The sequence below is a fragment of the Gymnogyps californianus genome, chromosome 1, assembly GCF_018139145.2.
Source record: "Gymnogyps californianus isolate 813 chromosome 1, ASM1813914v2, whole genome shotgun sequence".
In the NCBI taxonomy this organism is placed as follows: domain Eukaryota; kingdom Metazoa; phylum Chordata; class Aves; order Accipitriformes; family Cathartidae; genus Gymnogyps; species Gymnogyps californianus.
The window spans coordinates 890109-909716 of record NC_059471.1 but is presented as its reverse complement, the minus strand read 5'-3'; the positions used below and the strand labels follow the sequence as shown (position 1 = coordinate 909716).

The following is a 19608-nucleotide window of genomic DNA, read 5'->3' as shown; positions in this document are numbered from 1 at the left end:
GGTGAAAGCGTGTCCCCTGGGTGATGGCCCCGCTCCCCGCCATGCTCCAGGGTTTCTTGGGGTGGGGAAAAGCAGGGCTGAGGTTTCCAGGGGTGGCGGGGGACTCGGGGACCACCTGGGCTGCAGAAGGGTCGCAGAAGGGACTTGTAGCCCTGCAGCATCCCTGGAGCATCCCTCCCCGGCCGGTGGCTCGGCTCGGCTCCGCTCCCCAAGCTGCAAACAAGCTCTCAGCCGTTTCTTCCCGGCAGGTTAAGGCAGCGAAATCCCTATGGAAGCAATCAATCAGGGTCGCCTGGAGCCCCGGGCTGTAATGACCGCAGGGCTCAGAGCAGGGACGTGGATGTGCAACGTGTCCTCCGGGCCGGGCACGCGTCCCCAGCTCCGGCTCTGCGCCCAGACGCACCGAGGTGGGGGTCACCGCTGCGGGGTTTCACATCCCCCAGCAAACGGCGGCTCGGGGACGGGCACGCCGGGCTCTCCCCCCGTGGCTGGGAAGCGATGCGGTAACGGTCCCTTCCCAGAGGGACAGGGATGTCGGTTGGGATAACCCTGTCCCCGGGCTGGGCATCGCATCCCGCTGCAGCCGTGCCAGAGTGCGGGGGGCTCTGCAAGGGCACCCCGCTTCCCGCTGCCTCTTGATCCCTTGGGATGCCCAACGGCATCTCCCCAGGCAGGTACCAACCCTCGGGGTCCAGGCATCGGGGTCGGCACCCCACACCGGGCCTGAGGTTGATGGGTTTTGCCGAGCACCGCGGCAAGAGGTGCCGGCGCAGCGCGAAGGTTTGTCACCGGTGGGACCGCGGGGACACGCGCCGTGGCACATGGGGCTGGCACGCTGCCGCCCCAGCAGCGGGCTGCCAGGGCTCGCAGGTAGCCATGGAAACCTCCCGGCGGGATGCTGCGCCGATAAATAGCCAATTTAAAGTGATTCTCCTCAAAGAGCTTTTTTTTTATCTGTGTGTGTGTGTGAGCAAGTCCCACCGGCTTTTTTAGGTTTTCCTTTTTTTTATTATTTTTCGCTTTTATGCTGCATTCAAGGTCTGAACGCTGCCGTATGATGGTGACTCGCAGCGCTTCTTTGTGTTGAATGAAACAAAGCGGGTTTATCCTGGTGGCAGCAAATATGGAAGTGGGGTGAGTTTGTTCAGTGGGTGCTGGGCCGTGCACGGCCGCGTGTGCACGGAGCCGCTTCTTACCTGGGCATTTATTTAGCCATGCACGCTGGGATGAATAAATGCGTGTGCGTCTGAGTGTGTGTGCACGTGTTTGGATGCGCGGGCACGCGTCCCGCTCACGCCCTCCACGCGTGCATGGGATTTTGCACGCACCATGTCAGGGCGAGCATCCCCTCTGTGGCTCCAGGTCCTCCCGCTCTGTCCCTCTCAGGAGTCTCCCAAGGGATGGCACAAGGGGAACCGGGGATTTTCGAGTGCCGGTGACCCACATCCATCACAGGAGGTGACAGCCAGCCCGGCTGCAGGAGCTCTGGCCCCAGCCAGATGCCACCTAAGCTTCGTTCTCCAGGGGTGGAGAAGCAGAGCCGTGCCCGCTCCTCTAAGGATGCAAACCAGGTTTGGCTGCCGGATGAAGCCAGCAGCCCAGGGCCATGCTGAGTCAGTAATTACATATATATCTGTACGTCTCACATTGCACGCATGTCCCTGGGGATCCCATCCTGCTTCCTCAGCACTGGTCCCTGCTCCGTGTCCAGCTCCAGACAGGGACAGAGCAGGGATGTCTCTGGGCTGACAACCCAGGAGCATCACCGCGGGGCGGCCGGGGCGGGAGGCGACGCTAACAGAGAGATTGAAAGCTCTGTTATTTTTAAATAAATGCAAATTGACGTCGGCTTAATGGAGAAAGACAAGCCCAGCTCCTCCTCGCAGCGAGCGCGACAGAGGCGGGTGAAAAACAGCCCCGTGCCACTGCCGCCGGCGAGGCGAGGAGCTGGGACCCCGGGGCTTTGCCGAAATCAGGCTGCTGTGCCCGGAATAGCGGCGGCACCGGTGCCCCCCCAGCCGCCCCGGCAGGCCTGGCCTGGAAACCTGGTTGCTTGGCCGCAGAGGGGACGGCCGCAGCATCCTTCCCCGGGTCTCCTGGATGTAATGGCACCGTTTGCATCTGCCAACGCTGCCCGCGGGCTGGGCAGAGGTCTGGCAGCTGCCTGTGCCGGGGGCTGCCCGCTCTGCTTCCACCATGCCCCGGTGCTCACGGCTGGAGGGGGGCATGGGGCCGTGCCGCCGGCTGCCCCCCAGCATCACCAAAGCCCTGCTGTCCCCGGGGAGCGGCACTTCCCTCCTGTCCCCCCTTGCTCCCAAAAAGAGCACTGTGGCCTTTCCTTCCAACTGGGAAAATCCCAGTTTGACTCCTGCCTCCGCCACCGGCCGCCGGCTGGCCTTGGCCACAGCTCCTTGCCCAGCTCTGCTCATGCCCAGCCGAGGGCAGCCACCCCACCCAAACACCTCCTTTTCCATCCCCCCCCCCCAAGGTGCCGAGCCCCCGACGCCCATCACCGGCACTCGGCACCGAGCCCCCGGAGTCGGGAGAGGTGGATCCCCCATCCGGCGGGACCCCGGCGCCCTGCCCGCAGGCAGCACTTCCCCGGGGCACAGCCCGCCTCTGCACCCCCCCTTCTCCCTGCTCGGCATTTATTTAGTTATTTAAATTTCCTTTATTTTTCCTATTAAGCCGGGAGCGGCGAGTGGGCGGCTGCTGGGGAGGGAGGAGGGGAGCGCGGGGAGTGGAGGGGAGCACGGGGATGGATAAAAGGCTTCCAGCAGCGTGGCCCTTCCCCTGCCCCATCGCTTTATGCTCTTAAAACCCTCCAAGGGGCTTTTCTCGCCCTTCCCCACCATCCAGAGCCCCTTCCCACTGCTCTGGCCGGGCTGGAAACAAGCGGAGCTGCTGGGTGGGTGGGGGGCTCCTCCGTGCCGGGGTGGGGAGCAGGGCTGGCCCTTGCATTTTCAGCAGGTTTCCCCAAATCCTTCCCCAGCTTGAGCCCATTTTATAGATGGGTAAACTGAGAGCGGAGGGAGGTGGTAATCCTCCATCCCTGGTCACCCCTCGGTAGCATCCCGACTAGGGAGGCAGCCCCACGCTCTGATAAAAAAAACAGGGATAGGGAAAAGGTGGGAGGGAAAGAAAGGGGGAAAAAAATGCAAGAGAGCCTGAAAAAAGCCGGTGACAGTTTAATGGGGCCGCTGATGAAATAATGACTGTTTTAAAGTCTGCTGGAGTGTGGCTGTGCCTCTATTAAATCTGGGAGCTGATAATCTGCCGAGTTCATTACCGTGGTGGGAGAAGCGGCCGCTCGGCGGGACGCGGTGCCGGGGACGGAGCTGCCGTGGGTGCGGGATGCACGCGGGGAGCACGGCTGGCCCGGCATGGGGCGACCCGTGGGGACAAGCCCGTATGGGTGCCATAGGGTGGCTGCGGCATCGCGCTGGGCTGCCAGCATTGCCCGGCTCCCCTTTAGGGTACCCGAGATGAGGAGGGTGAATGTGGGGTGCCCCCCCCCACCCCAAGAGGCAGCAGCTCTCATCTGGGTGCGCGAAGCCTCCCCCATTCCTGGCAGTCCCTGGGGATCTTTGGGGCCGTCTGACTCGGAGCCGGCTGTGGCCCCCGAGCCGCTTCTCGACCGGGGGCTTCCCGGTGCTTTCCTACAAGGGACTGGGCAGGCAGCACCCGGGCAGGCAGCACCCAGGGCAGGCAGCATCCAGATCAGGCAGCACCCTGAGCAGGCAGCACCCAGGGCAGGTAGCACCCTGAGCAGACAGCACCCTGGGCAAGCAGCATCCAGGGCAGGCAGCATCCAGACCAGGCAGCACCCAGGGCAGATAGCCACCCTGAGCAGGCAGCATCCAGGGCAGGCAGCACCTGGGCAGGCAGCATCCAGACCAGGTAGCACCCTGAGCAGGCAGCACCCTGGGCAGGCAGCAGCCTGGGCAAGCAGCATGCTGGGCAGGCAGCACCCTAGGCAGGCAGCATCCAGACCAGGTAGCACCCTGAGCAGGCAGCACCCAGGGCAGGCAGCACCCTGGGCAGCAGCACGCTGGGCAGGCAGCACCCTAGCAGGCAGCACCCTAGGCAGCACCAGGCAGGCAGCACCCAGGCAGGCAGCACCCTGGGCAGGCAGCATGCGCTCGTGTGCAGCTCTCGCATCCCCACCCGTTGCCCAGCCCGGGGCCCGGGGGAGGCGGTTGGGGCTGTTTTGGGGGGGCCGGGGCCGGGCTGGCAGAGGGTGCTGCGCCACGGCCCGGCCCCGGGGAGCAGGGGGGCATTGCTCAGAAAAGCAAACACGCGGTTCAGATAGACCCGTAGCGGTGTATATGATATACTCGGCATACCATGGGGCTGAGCGGCACCCCGTGCCTCAGTTTCCCTCTCTGCAAAGGGCTGAGGAAAGCTGGGGGCTGGCTCCGAGCCCCCTGAGCACCGTCCTCGGTCCCTGGTGGCACGCAAGCTCCTGGCGTGTGCTCCATGCCAGCCTCGGCGGTGAGCTCTTGCCTGGCATTTACCTAATCCATGCGTTTGGCACACAAAATCACCGACGCTCCTGCCACCGCCGGACCGTGGGCGAGGGCAGGGACGCTGCCGGCTCTGCCGCGTGCCGAGGGCTCCCGTACGGTGGGAAGAGGCACCGGGTTCCAGCCGGCGGCTGCGGAGGGGCTAGAAATCACCCTCACGTGCTAAAGCACCGCCGATGTCGGGAATTTATTAAGTTGTTTGTAAATGACTCCGCAATTAATCACTTGTCTGTGCAAGGTATCACATGGCGCTCGCCTCCGCAGCTCTATATATAGAGGGGAGGTGGAGGTAGGCTCCATCCATCCCGCTCGTGAGAGACAGGCTCTTGGCTGGGCTTCCTCCCATCGCAGGGCCAAGGCTGAGCACGCAGCAGCTCGGCGCAGCTGTGGGGCTGCTGCTGCCAAGTGCCCTGGTCCCTCCGCGCCTTCCCTGGGCTCGGGGACGTTAGGGCAGGGGGTCCCCAGCATCACCGCTGGATCCCGGCGGCTCTTGCCTGCTCCCAGCTCCCCTCGGATGGTCCGTCAGAAGCGCCCTGTCCATCCTTTCCCCAAGGAACCAGGATGGAGATGAAGGGAAGCCCAAACCTCACGCTCGTGGGATCCAGGACACTATGGAAACCATAGGTATCGATGTTGGCATCAGCCCCAGCCCAAGCCGATAGACATGGTTCAAGGCTCGGAGCATCTTCTCGGTGCAGCATCAGCCAGGCTGCAGCGCAGCCCCAGCGCATGAGCTGCCCTCGGAGGGACAAGGCCAGCCCCGAGGAGCTACGCTGGGGTCTGCTCCCCTCTCTGGGTGCTGCGCTGCTGCCCTCCCCACCACGTGCAGCCCTCGAGGGCAGCGCGGGCACCGAGGGCACGCTGCAGAAACCCGGCGGATGTGCGGACGCGCAAACGCCCCATGCGTGCGCAGATGACAAGTGTGTGTGCAAGCCGGGGGTGCACAGGCACGTGCAGACACCGGGCACATTGCAGACGAGCACCTGTGCAGGCTGAGCACTCGCTGCAGACGTTGAGGGCACGAGCAAAAATGCAGACACTGAGCACACGTTGCAGACAGTGAGCACATGCTGCAGACAGTGAGCACATGCTGCAGACACTGAGTGTGCGTTGCATGCACTGAGCATACATTGCAGACACTGAGCACATGTTGCAGATGCTGAGCACGTGTTGCAGACACCAAGCACACATTCCACGCACCGAGCACACATTGCATACACTGAGCACGTTACAGATGCTGAGCGTGTTGCAGACACTGAGCACGTGTTGCAGATGCTGAGCACGTTGCAGACGCTGAGCACGTTGCAGACGCTGAGCACGTGTTGCAGACACCAAGCACGCGTTGCATGCACCGAGCACGCGTTGCATACACGAGCACGTTACAGACACTAAGCACGTTTGCAGACGCTGAGCACGTGTTAGGCAGACACGTGTTGCAGACACCAAGCATGCATTGCATGCACCAAGCACGTTGCAGACCTGAGCACGTGTTGCATGCACTGAGCACGTGTTGCATACACTGAGCACGTTGCAGACACTGAGCACAATTGCATGCACCGAGCATGTGTTGCATACACTGAGCATGTTACAGACACTGAGCACGCGTTGCATATACTGAGCACGTTGCAGACACTGAGCATGTGTTGCATGCACCGAGCATGTGTTGCATACACTGAGCATATTACAGACACTGAGCACATGTTGCAGACACTGAGCAGTGTTGCATACACTGAGCACGCGTTGCATGCACTGAGCACGCGTTGCATACACTGAGCATGTTACAGACACTGAGCACGTGTTGCATGCACCGAGCACATGTTGCATAGCACGTTACAGACGCTGAGCACACGTTGCATACACCAAGCACATTGCAGACACTGAGCACATGTTGCATGCACCGAGCACGCGTTGCATACACTGAGCACGTTACAGACACTGAGCACGCGTTGCATACACTGAGCACGTTGCAGACACTGAGCACGCGTTGCATGCACTGAGCATGCGTTCTGGACCTCAAGCCCACGTGCAGACACCAAACGCCGGCGCAAACACCACGTGCACCAGCAGGCACTGCAGACACCGAGCGCGCACGTGGGCTCCAAGCGCCCGTCGGGGCTTGGCGCTGCCATCGTCGGCACCCCCGGCACGCTGCGGCTCTGCACAGGCGGCTGGGCTTCCTGCAGGGAAACCCCAGCTCTGGGACAGGATTTATGCCCTCCGTGGCATCCAGCAAAGGCTCTGGGCTGGGGTGCTGCCCTCGTCTCACGTGCCCGCACCTCCGCCCGAGGTGTCGCAGCAGAAACCTGCAGGCTCTCATTGCCCAAAGGGCTCTGGGTGCCCAGCAAGAGGGGAGACCCCAGTCTGGGGGATGCGTTCGGACGCGGATGGCCCGACGTGGGGTCGGGGCAGGGAAGCCCGAGCACAGCCGGCAGAAACAGCCGTTCGTGGAAGCTCAGCTGGTTTTTGGGGGCTGAGAGGAGCTCGCTCGGCTCCTGGAAGAGGGCAGGGCGAGGGGGGTTGGATGTCCTGGGGATGAAAGGATGGGAAGAAGGAGGACAGACGGACAGGGGCATGACTGGAGGGACAGGTGGGCTGCTGACGGGTGGGTGGATGGAGGGATGGGTGGTGGGTTGGGATGGGTGGAAGGATAGAGGGAGGGAGGGATGGGTGGTGGGATGGATGAGGGGATGGATAGGGGGATGGATAGGGGGATGGACAGGGAGATGGATGGATGGGGGGATGGATGGATGGATGGATGGATGGATGGATGGATGGATGGATGGATGAGTATCTGGACAAAGCTGAGCGCTAATGGCATGTCATGGTGCATCACTGGGGTTTGGTGCCGGGCACCCGCTTCCCTGCCTGCAGGGCTCTCTGCCTGCAGAGCCCGGGGCACCAGCAGCCCCATGGGACCACCGGGCACGGCAGAAAGGGAGAGGGGTCACGGAGCTGGGAGGGGTGGGGGCTTTTCCCCTCTCCCCGACACCCAGCTCCTCACCCAGGCACGGCGACGAGGGGCCCGAGCCACGTGCAGGCGAAGCTGAGGTTTGTGGGGGGCTGGTGTCGGGGGGGGGTGGGCGGTGGGGACACACGTGCCTCCCCTCCGTCTCCATCTCAGCGGCTCCGCCACCCCTTGCAGCACCGCGGGTGACGCCGCCAGCACCGCCGCCGCCGCAAACCGGCAGCCCCGGCAGCGCCTGCGGGTGATTGACAGCCTTCTCCCACGCATGACTCAGACACCCCCCCACGGCGGGGGGGGCTCAGCGCAAGGAGGGGGCGGTGGGACACCCCCACCCAGGGCCACCGCAGGCAGCTCAGCAGGGGGAGCGATGCCTCCCAGCTCTGCGGGCGCACCCAGCCCCCTGCATCCCTGCATCCCTGCATCCCTACATCCCTGCATCCCTGGGGATGTGGAGCAGGCAGAGGGACGGCCACCTCCTGCCACCCAGGCTGAGCTCCAAGGACGTTCCCAGCAAGGACGGCTGCAAGGTGGAGCTCGAAACGGTTCTCATGGCAAGGACCAAGGTCGTGGACACCGGCAGGCAGCGGTCATGCGTGGCATCAGCCGCGTGCCATGGGGCTGACACGGGTGTCGAGGAGGAATTCCCGGGGCTGCCGTGCTCCGAGGAGGAGCAGAAATAGCAGGCAGCTCCTTGCCTCCGGCTTTAAAATGCCCGTCATGCCTCGCGCTGCAGGGCACACGCCTGCATACGTGTCCTTGTGCGTGCACACACGCGCGCATGCGCATATGTGCTTGCACATGCACCTTCATGCATGCGCATGCGTGCTCCCCATGACAGCAGCTGTCACAGAGCAGCACCGAGCGGCCGTGGGTTTAATGGGGGTTTGGCTGTGGGTTTAGGGTGGGCTTGGCCACGGGTTTAGCATGGGCTTAGGGTGGGCTTGGCCACAGGTTTAGCATGAGTTCAGGGTGAGTTTGGCCGTGGGTTTAGGGTGGGTTTGGCTGTGGGTGTAGCATGGGGTGGCCGTGGCCGCAGCAAGCACGGGGCTGCGGGATGCATCGCCGAGCAGGACCTGGCACACAGGCTGCACCCTGGGCTGCACCCAGCACCCTGCACCGGCCCCACGCAGCTCCCCTGGCCCCCACGCAGCCCCAAAAGTGGCTTGGCAGCTCGCTGCCCGCTCCATGGCATCACCCATCGGCTCGCGAGCACCCAGGGGGTGCATCCGGGGCCGTCCCGCTGCACCCACGGGCTCGCCAGCTCCCACTGTCCCCCGCCCCACGCAGCCGGCAGAGACCTGGACACCTCCACGCCGTTTCCCCACCTTTAATATCGTTGAGAGGTGGCGGTGGGAAGCGGGGACAGCTCCTGCAGCCCCCCACCCTGTCCCCCCCCTCCTCCAGCAGAGGCTGGAGCCAGGGGAGGGGGGGCGTGGACAGATGCCGGATGCACCCCCTCCCCAATTTGGGGGGATGCAGAAGCTCTTGATGCCCTGCCCGGCATGGAGGGGACCCCAAGGATGGGGCACCCCCTCCCCAGGAGCGATGGGAGCACTGTGATGCTGCTTGTCGGTGCCCGGCGCCGGGCGTGCATCCCACGGGAAGGGCTGCTCCCGCCTGCCTTGTCATTTTAAAGGAGAGAGACTTAAAAATAGAGGGAGGAGGAGGAAAAGCAAGAGCCTCCGGCCACAGCCCTCGTCCCACGGCTGTGCCGGGGCGCCCGGCCGGGCTCTGCCTCTCCGCCTGGAGCTCGGAGCAGAAGCGGCAGGCGAAAGCAGCCGGGGTGCGGGGTCGGGTGGGCTGGCACCGCGCGGTCCCCGTGGGCTGCCTGGCCGTGGCTCCCAAGACCCGCTCCGCCGGCGGGTGGGTGGGTGGGTGGCCTCGCTGCCGTTTCCCCTCCTGGCTGCCCGTGGGTCACCGTGGGGGGAAGGCGAGAGGGCACGGCGGAGGGTCCGGAGCCGGCGGGACCCCCGGCAGGTGCCGGGGTGCGGGGCTGGTGCGGCTCCCCGAGGGCTGCCCCGCTTGCGGACGAACCTGCGGCACAAGCAGAGAGCAAAGGGTCGGTGAAGGGGAAGGGGCTGCCACCTCCATCCCCCTCCCGCCTTGCAGGGGGACACGCGTGGCAGGGGGGGCACCGCCGTGCGTGCATGCCCGTGCCCATGTCCCCGAGCCGGGGTGGCAATGGGACAGCCAGAGCCATCGGCTCTCACCTCCCGCTGCCTGCCCTGCCTGCATGCCAGGGCTGGGGCAGGGGGTGCAGGCAGGGAGGGACACTCACCCGGCGTGTCAGGCCTCCTGCTCAGACGTTTCGCAGGAGCTGGGGACAGAGAGCGGACAGGTCCCCGTTAGTCCTCAGCCTCCTCCGCCTCCGGGCATCACCGGCAGGGCAGCTCCCCGGGGGGATGCACCAGGGGATGGGGGAGAAAACCCAGAGCAAGGGGAACCGCTGTCCCCCCTGGCACGTCCTCCGAGCAGCCGGCACGAGGGGACGCTGCGGTGCCAGCCCCCCCATCCCATGCTGGGACCACGGTGGGGGACATCCACAGGACCATCCCCTGGGAGCCCCAGGGGGCTGGTCCCTTGCCCCAGACCACACCAGCTGCTGCTCCATGGCCCTTGGGGCGCAGAGACCCCCTGCCCAGGGTGGGGGTCCGTGCCTGGACCAGAGGAGCGGGCACAGAGCGGGCAGGGACGGCCGTGCCTCGCACGCCGGCACACGCACACCGCAAAGCACAGCCCACGGCGAAGCCCCGGAGGAGCTTCCCCGCTGCCCCCCCGTTATAAACCTGAGCCTGGGCGGGGGTCCTGGGGCAGGGCTCCCCCGCAGACCTGGTCTCGGGGGACAGGTATGAGGTGCGGGGCACCGGGGGCTGCTCCCTGCCCTTGGGGCACCCTTGGACGCCCGCTGGGTGATGCACAACTGATGCCAGCAGCGGGATCACCCCGACACAGCCATGTCCTCAGGTTTATAACAGCAACGAGGGCCCGAGGGATCGGCTCGGGCACGGTGGGACTGGAGCAGCTCTGTCCCACCACCGGCCGGTAGCACCGGCGGGCCCCGTGGCTGAGCAAGGCTCCGACACCCACGGCCAGCATGGGCATGGTGGGGGGATGCCCAGTGTGCGACAGCCCCCGGGCAGGATGGCTGTTGCACAGACAGACAGACAGACAGACAGCAGGACAATGGGAGGGGGGGCTGATTTGTAACCAGGACGGCATTTCAGAGAAACCACCCGTTACAGGAAAAATCAGGAGCCTGGCAGCATCCCCTCTTCTTGCATCACACGGTTTGGGACACCCCTGCACCCAAGAGACCACCCACCAGCCCTGATGCCGGACGGGGCACCCAAAGGATCAGCCACCCCCCGCCCAGCTCTCTCTGGGGTGACCGGAGGCTGATGCTGGTACCTAAGGAATGGGAGCAAGGACATCCCCACCCTGCCCAGGTTTGGGGGACCAGGACCCCCCGGCGTGTGATGCAGGGGAGATGCGGCCCCGTGCAGAGGGACCCCCCCACCCACCCCCAGCCCGGCACCCCCCGTCTCACTCACGGTTAGCGGGTCAGTAGCAAAAGCAGCCACACTGTTCCTCATCTCACTCTCATTGCCCCGCAGCGGGATGAGGGAGATGTTACCCAACCTGGAGTCCTGCTGCGACCGCGACGCCCGCACCTTGGAGGTCTCCGAGGGCCACAGGGCCCCGCCGTTCTGGGCACAGAGGGGACAGGGGCTGGAGGAGGGCTGGAGACCGGCTTTTCGGTCCTCAGCCACCCGGAGACCTCTCCTCCACCCCGGGGATGCTGGGATTTAGGGATGCTTGGATACCCTGGAGGGTTTCTGCTAGCCAAGCATCCCTCCGGGCTGTCACCCCGCAGCCCTGCTCTTGGAGCACGGCGCGCACCGCCCCGTGCCCGCTGCCTGCCGGCGGGCAGCCTGCCCGCTCCCTACCTGCACGTGGAGGAAGGTGGCGAACCACTCCCGCAGATCGGCCTGGGTGTCGCAGCACAGGTACCTGCGGGGACGCAGCGTCAGCGGCCGGAGGGGACGGCGGGGTGCAGCGGGGAGGGATGTGCCTCTGCCCGCGGCGGGGACACCCGGCTGCTCCAGGCACTGTTGGGGACGGAGCCGGGACCCAAGCCGGCTTGGTCTTGCAGACCCCAGGGGAACGAAGGGGACAAGGGTGACAGCCACGGACCCCGGGGGTATCCCGAGCGGGTCTGCGGGCACCCAGCCAGGCTCTGCCCACAGAAATCCCCATCCACACCCCCCACGGTGAAGGCACGCCGGCTCCGGAGAGCACCCGCCCTGGCAGCGTGTCCATCTGTCCTGGGGATGAGTTTAGCGTCCCCGTGTCCACCCCCTCCCTTACCATTGCTGCTTCTCGTGCTTCTCGTTTTCGTAGAAGACCGTAAAGCCCCAGCTGGAAGGGGAGAAGAGAAAACATGACAGCCAGCGTCCCCACCTGCCCTGCCCTCAGCTCCGGCTCTCCAGGTGTCAAAGGTGGCAAACCCCCCCGTCCCTGCAAACCCCCCCATCCCTGCAAACCCCCCATCCCTGCAAACCCCCCATCCCTGCAAAACCCCCCTACCCCTGCAAACGCACCCCATCCGTGCAAACACGCCCCGTCCCTGCAAACCCCCCATCCCTGCAAACCCCCCCTACCCCTGCAAACCCCCCGTCCCTGCAAACCAATCTCGTCCCTGCAAACCCCCTGTCCCTGCAAACACCCCCGTCCCTGCAAACCCCTCATCCCCGCAAACACCCCCCACTCCTACAACCACCCGCATCCCTGCATGCCGCCCTCCTCCTTGCAAGCCACCCGCACCCCCGCGAGCCACCTGCATCCTTGCAAGCTGCCTCCAGCCCTGCAAACCACCCCCAGCCCTGCAAGCCGCCGCAGCCCTGCGCTGCTGGGCGCACAGGACGGGTTCCCATTGGCTTTAGCAGCTCGACGCAACGCTACGCAGCGATTCAGGGCCAGTAAAGCACCGGGCAATGGCCCTGAGTCCTTCCCAGTTTGCACCAGTTTGCAGTCCAGCGGGCCAGGCGCGGGCACAGCTATCTGAGCCGGCCCTTTCGATGGTGGTTAGTTCTTTTGTGGTTGTGCTCTGCCTCCTCTCACCCCCTGCCTGGCCTCAGCTACACCCCAACATCCCCGCAAGGCCTGGCCAGGGCACCCACCTCCCCCCCCAGTGCCGGGGGGCAGCCCCCCTGGCCCCAGCCCCGACCCAAAGCGCCGGCCGCTGCTAGCCCACCCCGAGACCTGCAGCAACGCTGCCCAGCACGGCGGCACACACCCAAACCCCCGGGGGGTCAGGGTCACAGCCTTGCACGCTCACATGCATACACACGTACACACGCACATACGCACGCACGCGTTTCCTGCCCCCACAGTGCAGAGCGGCCCTGGAGCACGTGGATTTGTAGCTTCCCGGCAAGCCTGTGCAGCTCATCACACACGCTCACGTGCACACGCAGACATGCACTCACACTCGTGCATGCACACGTGCGCATGCTCACATGTGTATGCATGTGCACGCCCTGCATGCACACACCCGCACGCACACACCCACACACGTGCATATGCACTCATATGCACAGACGCTGACGTGCATGCACACACCCACACGCACACATGCACACACACACGTGCACACGCGCACACATGTACACAACTTGCTGACATGCATGCACACACATACACATGCGCACACGTGTAGACAACTTGCTGACGTGCATGCACACAGACACATGCACACACATGTAGACATCTTGCTGACGTGCATGCACACACACATGCACACAACTTGCTGACGTGCATGCACACACACACATGCACACGTGTAGACAACTTGCTGACGTGCATGCACACACACACATGCACACGTGCACACGTGTAGACAACTTGATGATGTGCATGCACACACACACATGCACGCACACATATGCCCATTCACTCATATGCACGGACATGCACACGCATACTGACATGCACGCACACGCACACTGACATGCACGCACACGCACGCACACAGCTCGCTGCCAGGCACCCACACCCCCGTATGCCCACGCTGGCATGCATGCAACGCAGACTGCAGCAGCGTCCTGCGAGGCTGCTCTGACATCTGGTGGCAAGAGGCACGGCCAGCAGGACACGTGTCCCAGCAGCCAAAACTGTCCCTGTCCCTGTCCCTATCCCCATCCATCTCCATCCCTGTCCCCATCCCCATCCCCATCCTTGTCCCTGTCCCTGTCCCTGTCCCCAGCCCAGCCAGGCACCGCGTCGCTGCTCACCACGTCGGGGGCCGAAGCTTCTTCTTAATGCCCAGGTAAACCTTCAGGTTCCTGACGGGCCACTCCTTCTCCGGCTTGTGGCTCTGCGGGGAGAGGGACCCGGCACGGGGTTGGGGGCTGCAGGGTCACCGCCAGACCCTTGGCCACCCGTCCCCACCCGCTCTAGCCAACACCGATGCCAGGATGGGTTCTGTCCCCCCGGCAGGCAGGGAGGAGAAGCCGTAGGGATGCGGTGACGGGGAAGGGGCTCAGCGCAGGTCTGGGCTTGCCGAGGACGAGGGCAGAGCGGGTGCCCATCGCCCATGACGGAGGCCACAGGCAGAGGGGAGGGGACACGGGAGGCCTGTCCCCACGGCAGGGTCCCCCGGGGATGATGCCAGTTGCCTTTGGAGCTGGGACCAGCACTGGCACGTTGCGATGGGGTCTTGAGAGCCTGGCACTAGACATCCCCCATGGGGACAGCCACGTCACACCCCTCCTCAGCATCACGGCCACGGCAGCAGTGGCCCCAGCCCTGCTCTGCCAGCAGCTCTCTGCCCCATCCACATCCCCAAACGTCCCACCGCCGGCATGGCACGGCACGGCACGGCACGGCACAGCAGGCGGGCACCTCTCCACAGTGGGTGAAGATGGGTGCCCCAGCTCCCCAGTCCCACTTTGGCTGCGCTGGGCTCCCTGCTGCATCAGAGCATCCCTTGGGGGGGATGCCGCACCCTGCCTCGCCAAACAGCCTCCCAAGAGGAGGGATGGGGGAAAGCGGGATGTCCCGGCAAAGCCAGGGCACCGCCGGCGCCAGCCACCTCCCTCCCCACGGTCTGCGCCGTGGCAGCGAGCTGGCCCAGGCATCACCCTTCGCCGGCAGACGTTTCGAAGGGGCAAAGCCCCGCAGCTCCCTCCTCTCCCACCCGGGACCTCCCCGGTGCCGGCTGCGCCTCGCCGTGCCGCGCCAGCCATGCCCTGGCAGCGGGTGACATGACGGGGACCCCGGGGACCCCCCGTAGAGCCGCCCGCCTGTGTTCACATGCAAGCGGCATGACTTACAAGAGCCCGATCCAATGCCCGCGGGATGGGGGAGCCAGCTCAGCCCATCCCCTCCCTGCGGCAGGTAGCAGGGACCAGCCCTCGCACCCCTTCCCCATCCCCATCTCCAGCTGCCTGGAGCAAAGGGCAGCGGCAGTACCCCCAAATCGGAGGGCCCCGGATAACAGGGGTGCAAGCTGAGGCACCCCCAATGCCGGTGGCTAACGGGGAGGGATGGCGGCGCCGGGGGCAGCTCCGGCACACGCGGCACCCCATCGCCGGGGGCTGCCGCGTCCACGAGCGCGCGGTGATGGGCACACGCGTGCTGCGGGATTGGATTTGGGATTGACCCCGGGGCAGCCTTGTAAGGGCAGAGGGCGCGGGACCCCCTGCGCGCCCCGGCTGAGCCCCCCAGGCTCCTCTACTCACGTTCTCCAAGGGGGGGGTCCGCTGCTTCAGGCTCTGTTCAACAGAGGACGGGGGTTAAAGCAGGCGCGGAGGACGAGCCGCAGTGGGGGACCACCTCCCTGCAGACCCCACGCTGCCTACGGGCAGGGGACAGGGCAGGGAGGCAGCGAGGTGCCGGGGCGCGGTGTCAGACCAGGGAGCCGGGGCTGGGGGAGCAGGAACCGGCAAGCAGCCCCACCGGCGGGGAGCAGATGTCCCGGCACAGCTGGGACGCCGGCGTCCCCTCCTGAACCCTTGCACTGACTTGGAGCTGGCTCCGGACCTGCTCCGGGAAAGCTCCGGGTCTGGGAGAGCGACAGCACTGCTGGGGTCAGCCCCATCGCTGCCTGCAATGCCTGTGTAATGCCAGCCCCATCGCTGCCTGCAATGCCCGTGCGATGCCAGCCCCATGTCTGCCTGCAATGCCCGTGCAATGCCAGCCCCATTGCTGCCTGCAATGCCCGTGCGATGCCAGCCCCATCGCTGCCTGCAATGCCCATGCGATGCCAGCCCCATCGCTGCCTGCAATGCCCATGCGATGCCAGCCCACATGGGTCCCACATCCTCAGGGCCTCCCCGCACAGGGTCACAACATGGCACAGCTGGGAAGGAAAGCGAAGGCAGGGGAAGGGGAGGGCAGGCAGGGGAAGGGAGCGTTGCCTCGCAGGCAGCCAGCAGGCAGGGCTCACCCGCACTTCCTTGTAGAGGCGCAGGCAGGTGTGGTTGAGGATGAAGTAGCGGTCGTGGAAGCCGGTGCTCAGGCCGAGCCCCAGCAGGTTCCTCTCCTCCCGAAACTTCATCATGCCGTGCTTGCAGTCGCCCACTCTGCTGGCTGGGGGCACACGCCTGAGCGGCTCCGGCCCCCCAGGGGGGGGTCAGGCCCCCCAGGAAGGGCGCGGGGTGCAGCCAGACCCGGTCCCGCAGGGCAATAGCAAGGGCAACCCCCTCCCTCGCCCCCAGCACCGCAACCCACCGGCTGCTGCCTGCTCCCAGCCCGGGCAGGGCAGGCAGGACCGTCTCCCCGCACTGCGCTGTGCGCAGCATCCAGACATCACCCCGTATCGGGGGGGGGGTCCCAGCCACGTGCTGACCGGGCCGGTGCCCCGCTCCGCTTGCACGGCCGGGCAGGATGGGGCGCTGGGATGGTTGATCCCTTGGGTTTTTCCTGCGGGGTGGCAGTCGGCAGGACAGGGAGCATCCTGCGCCGGCCTCATCCCCGTCCCTATCGCATCCCCGTCCTCTCCCTCCTCTCCCTGCCAGGGCCCTGGCTCCCCGGCTCCTCACCGAGGTAGATGAGCATGTTCTCCATGGACATCTGCTTCTTCACCACCAGGTAGCTCTCCGTCCCCAGGCAGTGCAAAATGGGCAGGACTTTTTCCGAGTAGTGCAAGGGCCGTTCTGTCGGGCAGGGAGACAGGCAGGGGTCAGGCAGCATCCCCCGGGGGCTGGCACCCACTTGGGGGTGTCACACGTGGTGTCCCGAGAGTCTGCCAAGGGACAGTCCTGCCTGTCCCCCGAGCAGACCTCCCACGCAGCACCATCCCCTTTTAATTGGATTCATTTCATGGCGCTGCTGCTTCCTCATCGTCCCCCGGGGAGGGGACTTTTTGGCCCGCGGTGTGTGAGCAGCGGGGACTCGCGGGGACTGGAAGAAACTAAGGAGCAATTGCCAACAGATATTGCAATTGCAAAACATACATGTTTTGAAAACGCGGACTGCTGTGGGCAGCATGTGATCTGCACACGTGCTTGCAAAATATGCACGGAGGTATTTCAAACATGCGCGTTTCCACGCAAGCAAAGGGCGAGTCAAGGATTGCATAGAAGTTCATAGGTGAATATTCAATTTTAGGCCAATTTTAGTCCCTGAACAGCCCGAGGTTCTTTTTTGTTTTTAAGTGCTGGGTGGTGCTCGGCTGAGCACGGTGCTTCGGTGCTTCCCTGAGCAGAGGCAGGGAAGCAGCACGCACCCTTTGCAGAGGGGAGCCTGAGCTTGATGGCTGGGGCTTAGCAAGGACCAAAACATCTCAGCAGAGGCTTTCGGTGATGCCCAGAGCACTGCCGGGCTCAGCACCCTGCCTGTCTCCCTGCCAGGCACGGCCCCCGGGCACGCTCAGCAGAAGCTGGCAGCAGGAGCTCGAGGCACCGGCAGCAGGACCGGGGGTTCATCCTGCTCACACCAAGCTCTCGCTGCTGCCTACGGGCACCCCAGCGCTGCTCCCTTTGGTGGCCGGAGAGCCCCGACACCCCCGCCAGCTTTCAAAGGCATTTGAACCCCTCAGGATGCAGACAGATGCCCCGTGGGTCCTGGCCCAAACCACCGGCCCATCTGCAGCGCTCGGCCACGTGCAACCTGGATGCGGCGAGCAAAAGCTGCGGCACCGCAGCCGTCCTCCCCCGAGCGCCTGGAGCCTGTCCCAGCATTGCTCCACGGTGCAGTCCCCATGGGAGCCTCCATCTCCATCTCCATCTCCATCTCCATCTCCATCCCCATCTCCATCTCCATCTCCATCTCCATCTCCATCCCCATCTCCATCTCCATCCCCATTCCCCATCTCCATCTCCATCTCCGTCTCCATCCCCATCCATCCCCATCCCCATCCCCATCCCTATCCCCACCTCCATCCCCATCCCCACTGCCCTCATGCCCCGACACCAACCTGCCTCCTCCCTCTCGTTCACCTCGAAGCAGCTCCAATAGTCCTTCTCCTTCATGACGATTTTCCTCCGGTCTAGGATCTCAAAGGTGAGCTCCTCAGCTGTCATCGTGGCCGGGATCTGGGAGGGAGGGATAGAGGGAAGGGACAGGTCTCCATCAGCCAGTGCCCGGGGCCGTGCCACCCTTGTGCCAGCTCAGAGCATCCCCCCATGCCACCACAGAGGTTTGGGCATGCAACAGGGGGTCCCTGTCCCCTCTGCGCCCCACCGCTCACCTTGACGTGCTGCTCTGCCTCTGTCTTCTTCTCCTCCAGGTAGACAGTGCAGATGAAGTCCCCGGCTTGCTGGAGGGCAACGGGAAAGCACTTCAACCTGCACCTTCCCATGTGTGGGCCAAATCCCCCCCACCCGGCGCGGACACCCCCTGCCTGGTGCATCGCCAGGAGATGCTGGAGCAGGCGGTGAGGTCCCCATGCAAAGAGGGTGCCCCAGGAAGGTCCCCATCTCCAGGACCCACCTGTGTCCCACTGGACGCTGCCTCCCGCATCTTCATGATGGCCATGATCTCGTCCTGCTGCTTCTTCATCTCTTGGTCGTTGACCTGCCATGGAAGAGGAGCCCAGGGAGCTATCAGGGCTGACCAGACCGCCCTTAAGTTTCACTGCAGAAGCAGACGCGGGTCCCCAGGGGAATCTGCTCCCCTGCCCAGCGGTGCCGGCACCTCCAGGCTCAGGGGTCTCCAGGGTCTGCAGGGACATGGACCCCCCCTTCCCCTCGTCTCCGAAGCAAGATGTCTGCAGACAGAGTAGATCCAGCTTCCTCCTCCTTCCACCTCCCCGTCCCCTGGGAACGTCCACACATCGGCCTGATCCAGAGCAGCGTCGGAGTCGGGGTGAACCTACGTTAAAGATCTTCACGTAGTGGCTGATGAGGTCCTCCACCACGCGTCCCGCCTTGTAGTCTTTCCCGTCCGTTTGGAAGAGCGTGGGCCCAAAGACGATGGCCAGGTTGTGCGTGTTCATCTGGTTCTCCCTGGAGAAGCGCTGGACCCTGCGGGGAACCCCGTTAAGATTCCTGCCCCGGAGCCCCCCCTGGGACACCCCCCTTTTCAGCCTTGCCAAGGGGAATGCCCCCCACGCTGGGACGTGATGCTCGGCTTTGGGCACAGCTTGACCCCAAATCTCCCCCTCCTTTCCTTGCTTGGGATGTCAGACAAGGGATGAGGGCTCCTCTCCACCCCACAGCCTCCCCAGCACCCCACAGCAGATGGGGCGATGCCCCACGGGGGCTCAGGGACCCCCGGCTCTGCCGTGCCGCGGACCTGCCGCCCACACCATACCGAAAGAGGTGGTTGATGAGCGCCTTCAGTGTGGCCCGATTCACCGTGGGGAGGGTGCCCAGGAGCCGCCGGTACTCGCCGATCTTCGCCTCCTCGTCCTCCAGCGCTGTGAGAGGAGCACGAGGGAGGGGGATGAGCGTGGAGGGGCGTGAAGGTGAGATTAAGACCCACGGCCCCACCATCCCCTCTCCGGACCCCACCTCGGACCCTCCTGCCCCACTGTGGGGATGGAGCATCCCAGCTCCACGGGGCTGGAGCATCCCAGCTCCACGGGGCTGGAGCGTCCCAGCTCCATGGTGCCAGAGCTTCCCAGCTCCATGGGGCTGGAGCATTCCGGGGCTGGAGCATCCCGGGGCCGGA

At 64.9% G+C, this 19608-nt stretch overlaps 1 protein-coding gene across 1 annotated transcript; it reads right to left on the bottom strand.

The window, feature by feature from the left end:
• Positions 1-8809: 8809 nt before the first annotated feature.
• On the bottom strand, positions 8810-19543 carry ARAP1 (ArfGAP with RhoGAP domain, ankyrin repeat and PH domain 1). Its single transcript, XM_050911665.1, has 15 exons — positions 19456-19543; positions 19249-19354; positions 18812-18959; positions 18427-18510; positions 18185-18253; positions 17912-18029; positions 16536-16649; positions 15941-16083; positions 15234-15266; positions 13785-13867; positions 11860-11910; positions 11439-11502; positions 11043-11198; positions 9770-9808; positions 8810-9525 (listed from the first exon to the last, which is right to left on the bottom strand). Exons 1-14 carry the CDS (start codon positions 19541-19543, stop codon positions 9791-9793), a joined length of 1275 nt encoding a protein of 424 aa, XP_050767622.1. The 3' UTR covers positions 8810-9525; positions 9770-9790.
• Between the last annotated feature and the right edge of the window lie 65 nt (positions 19544-19608).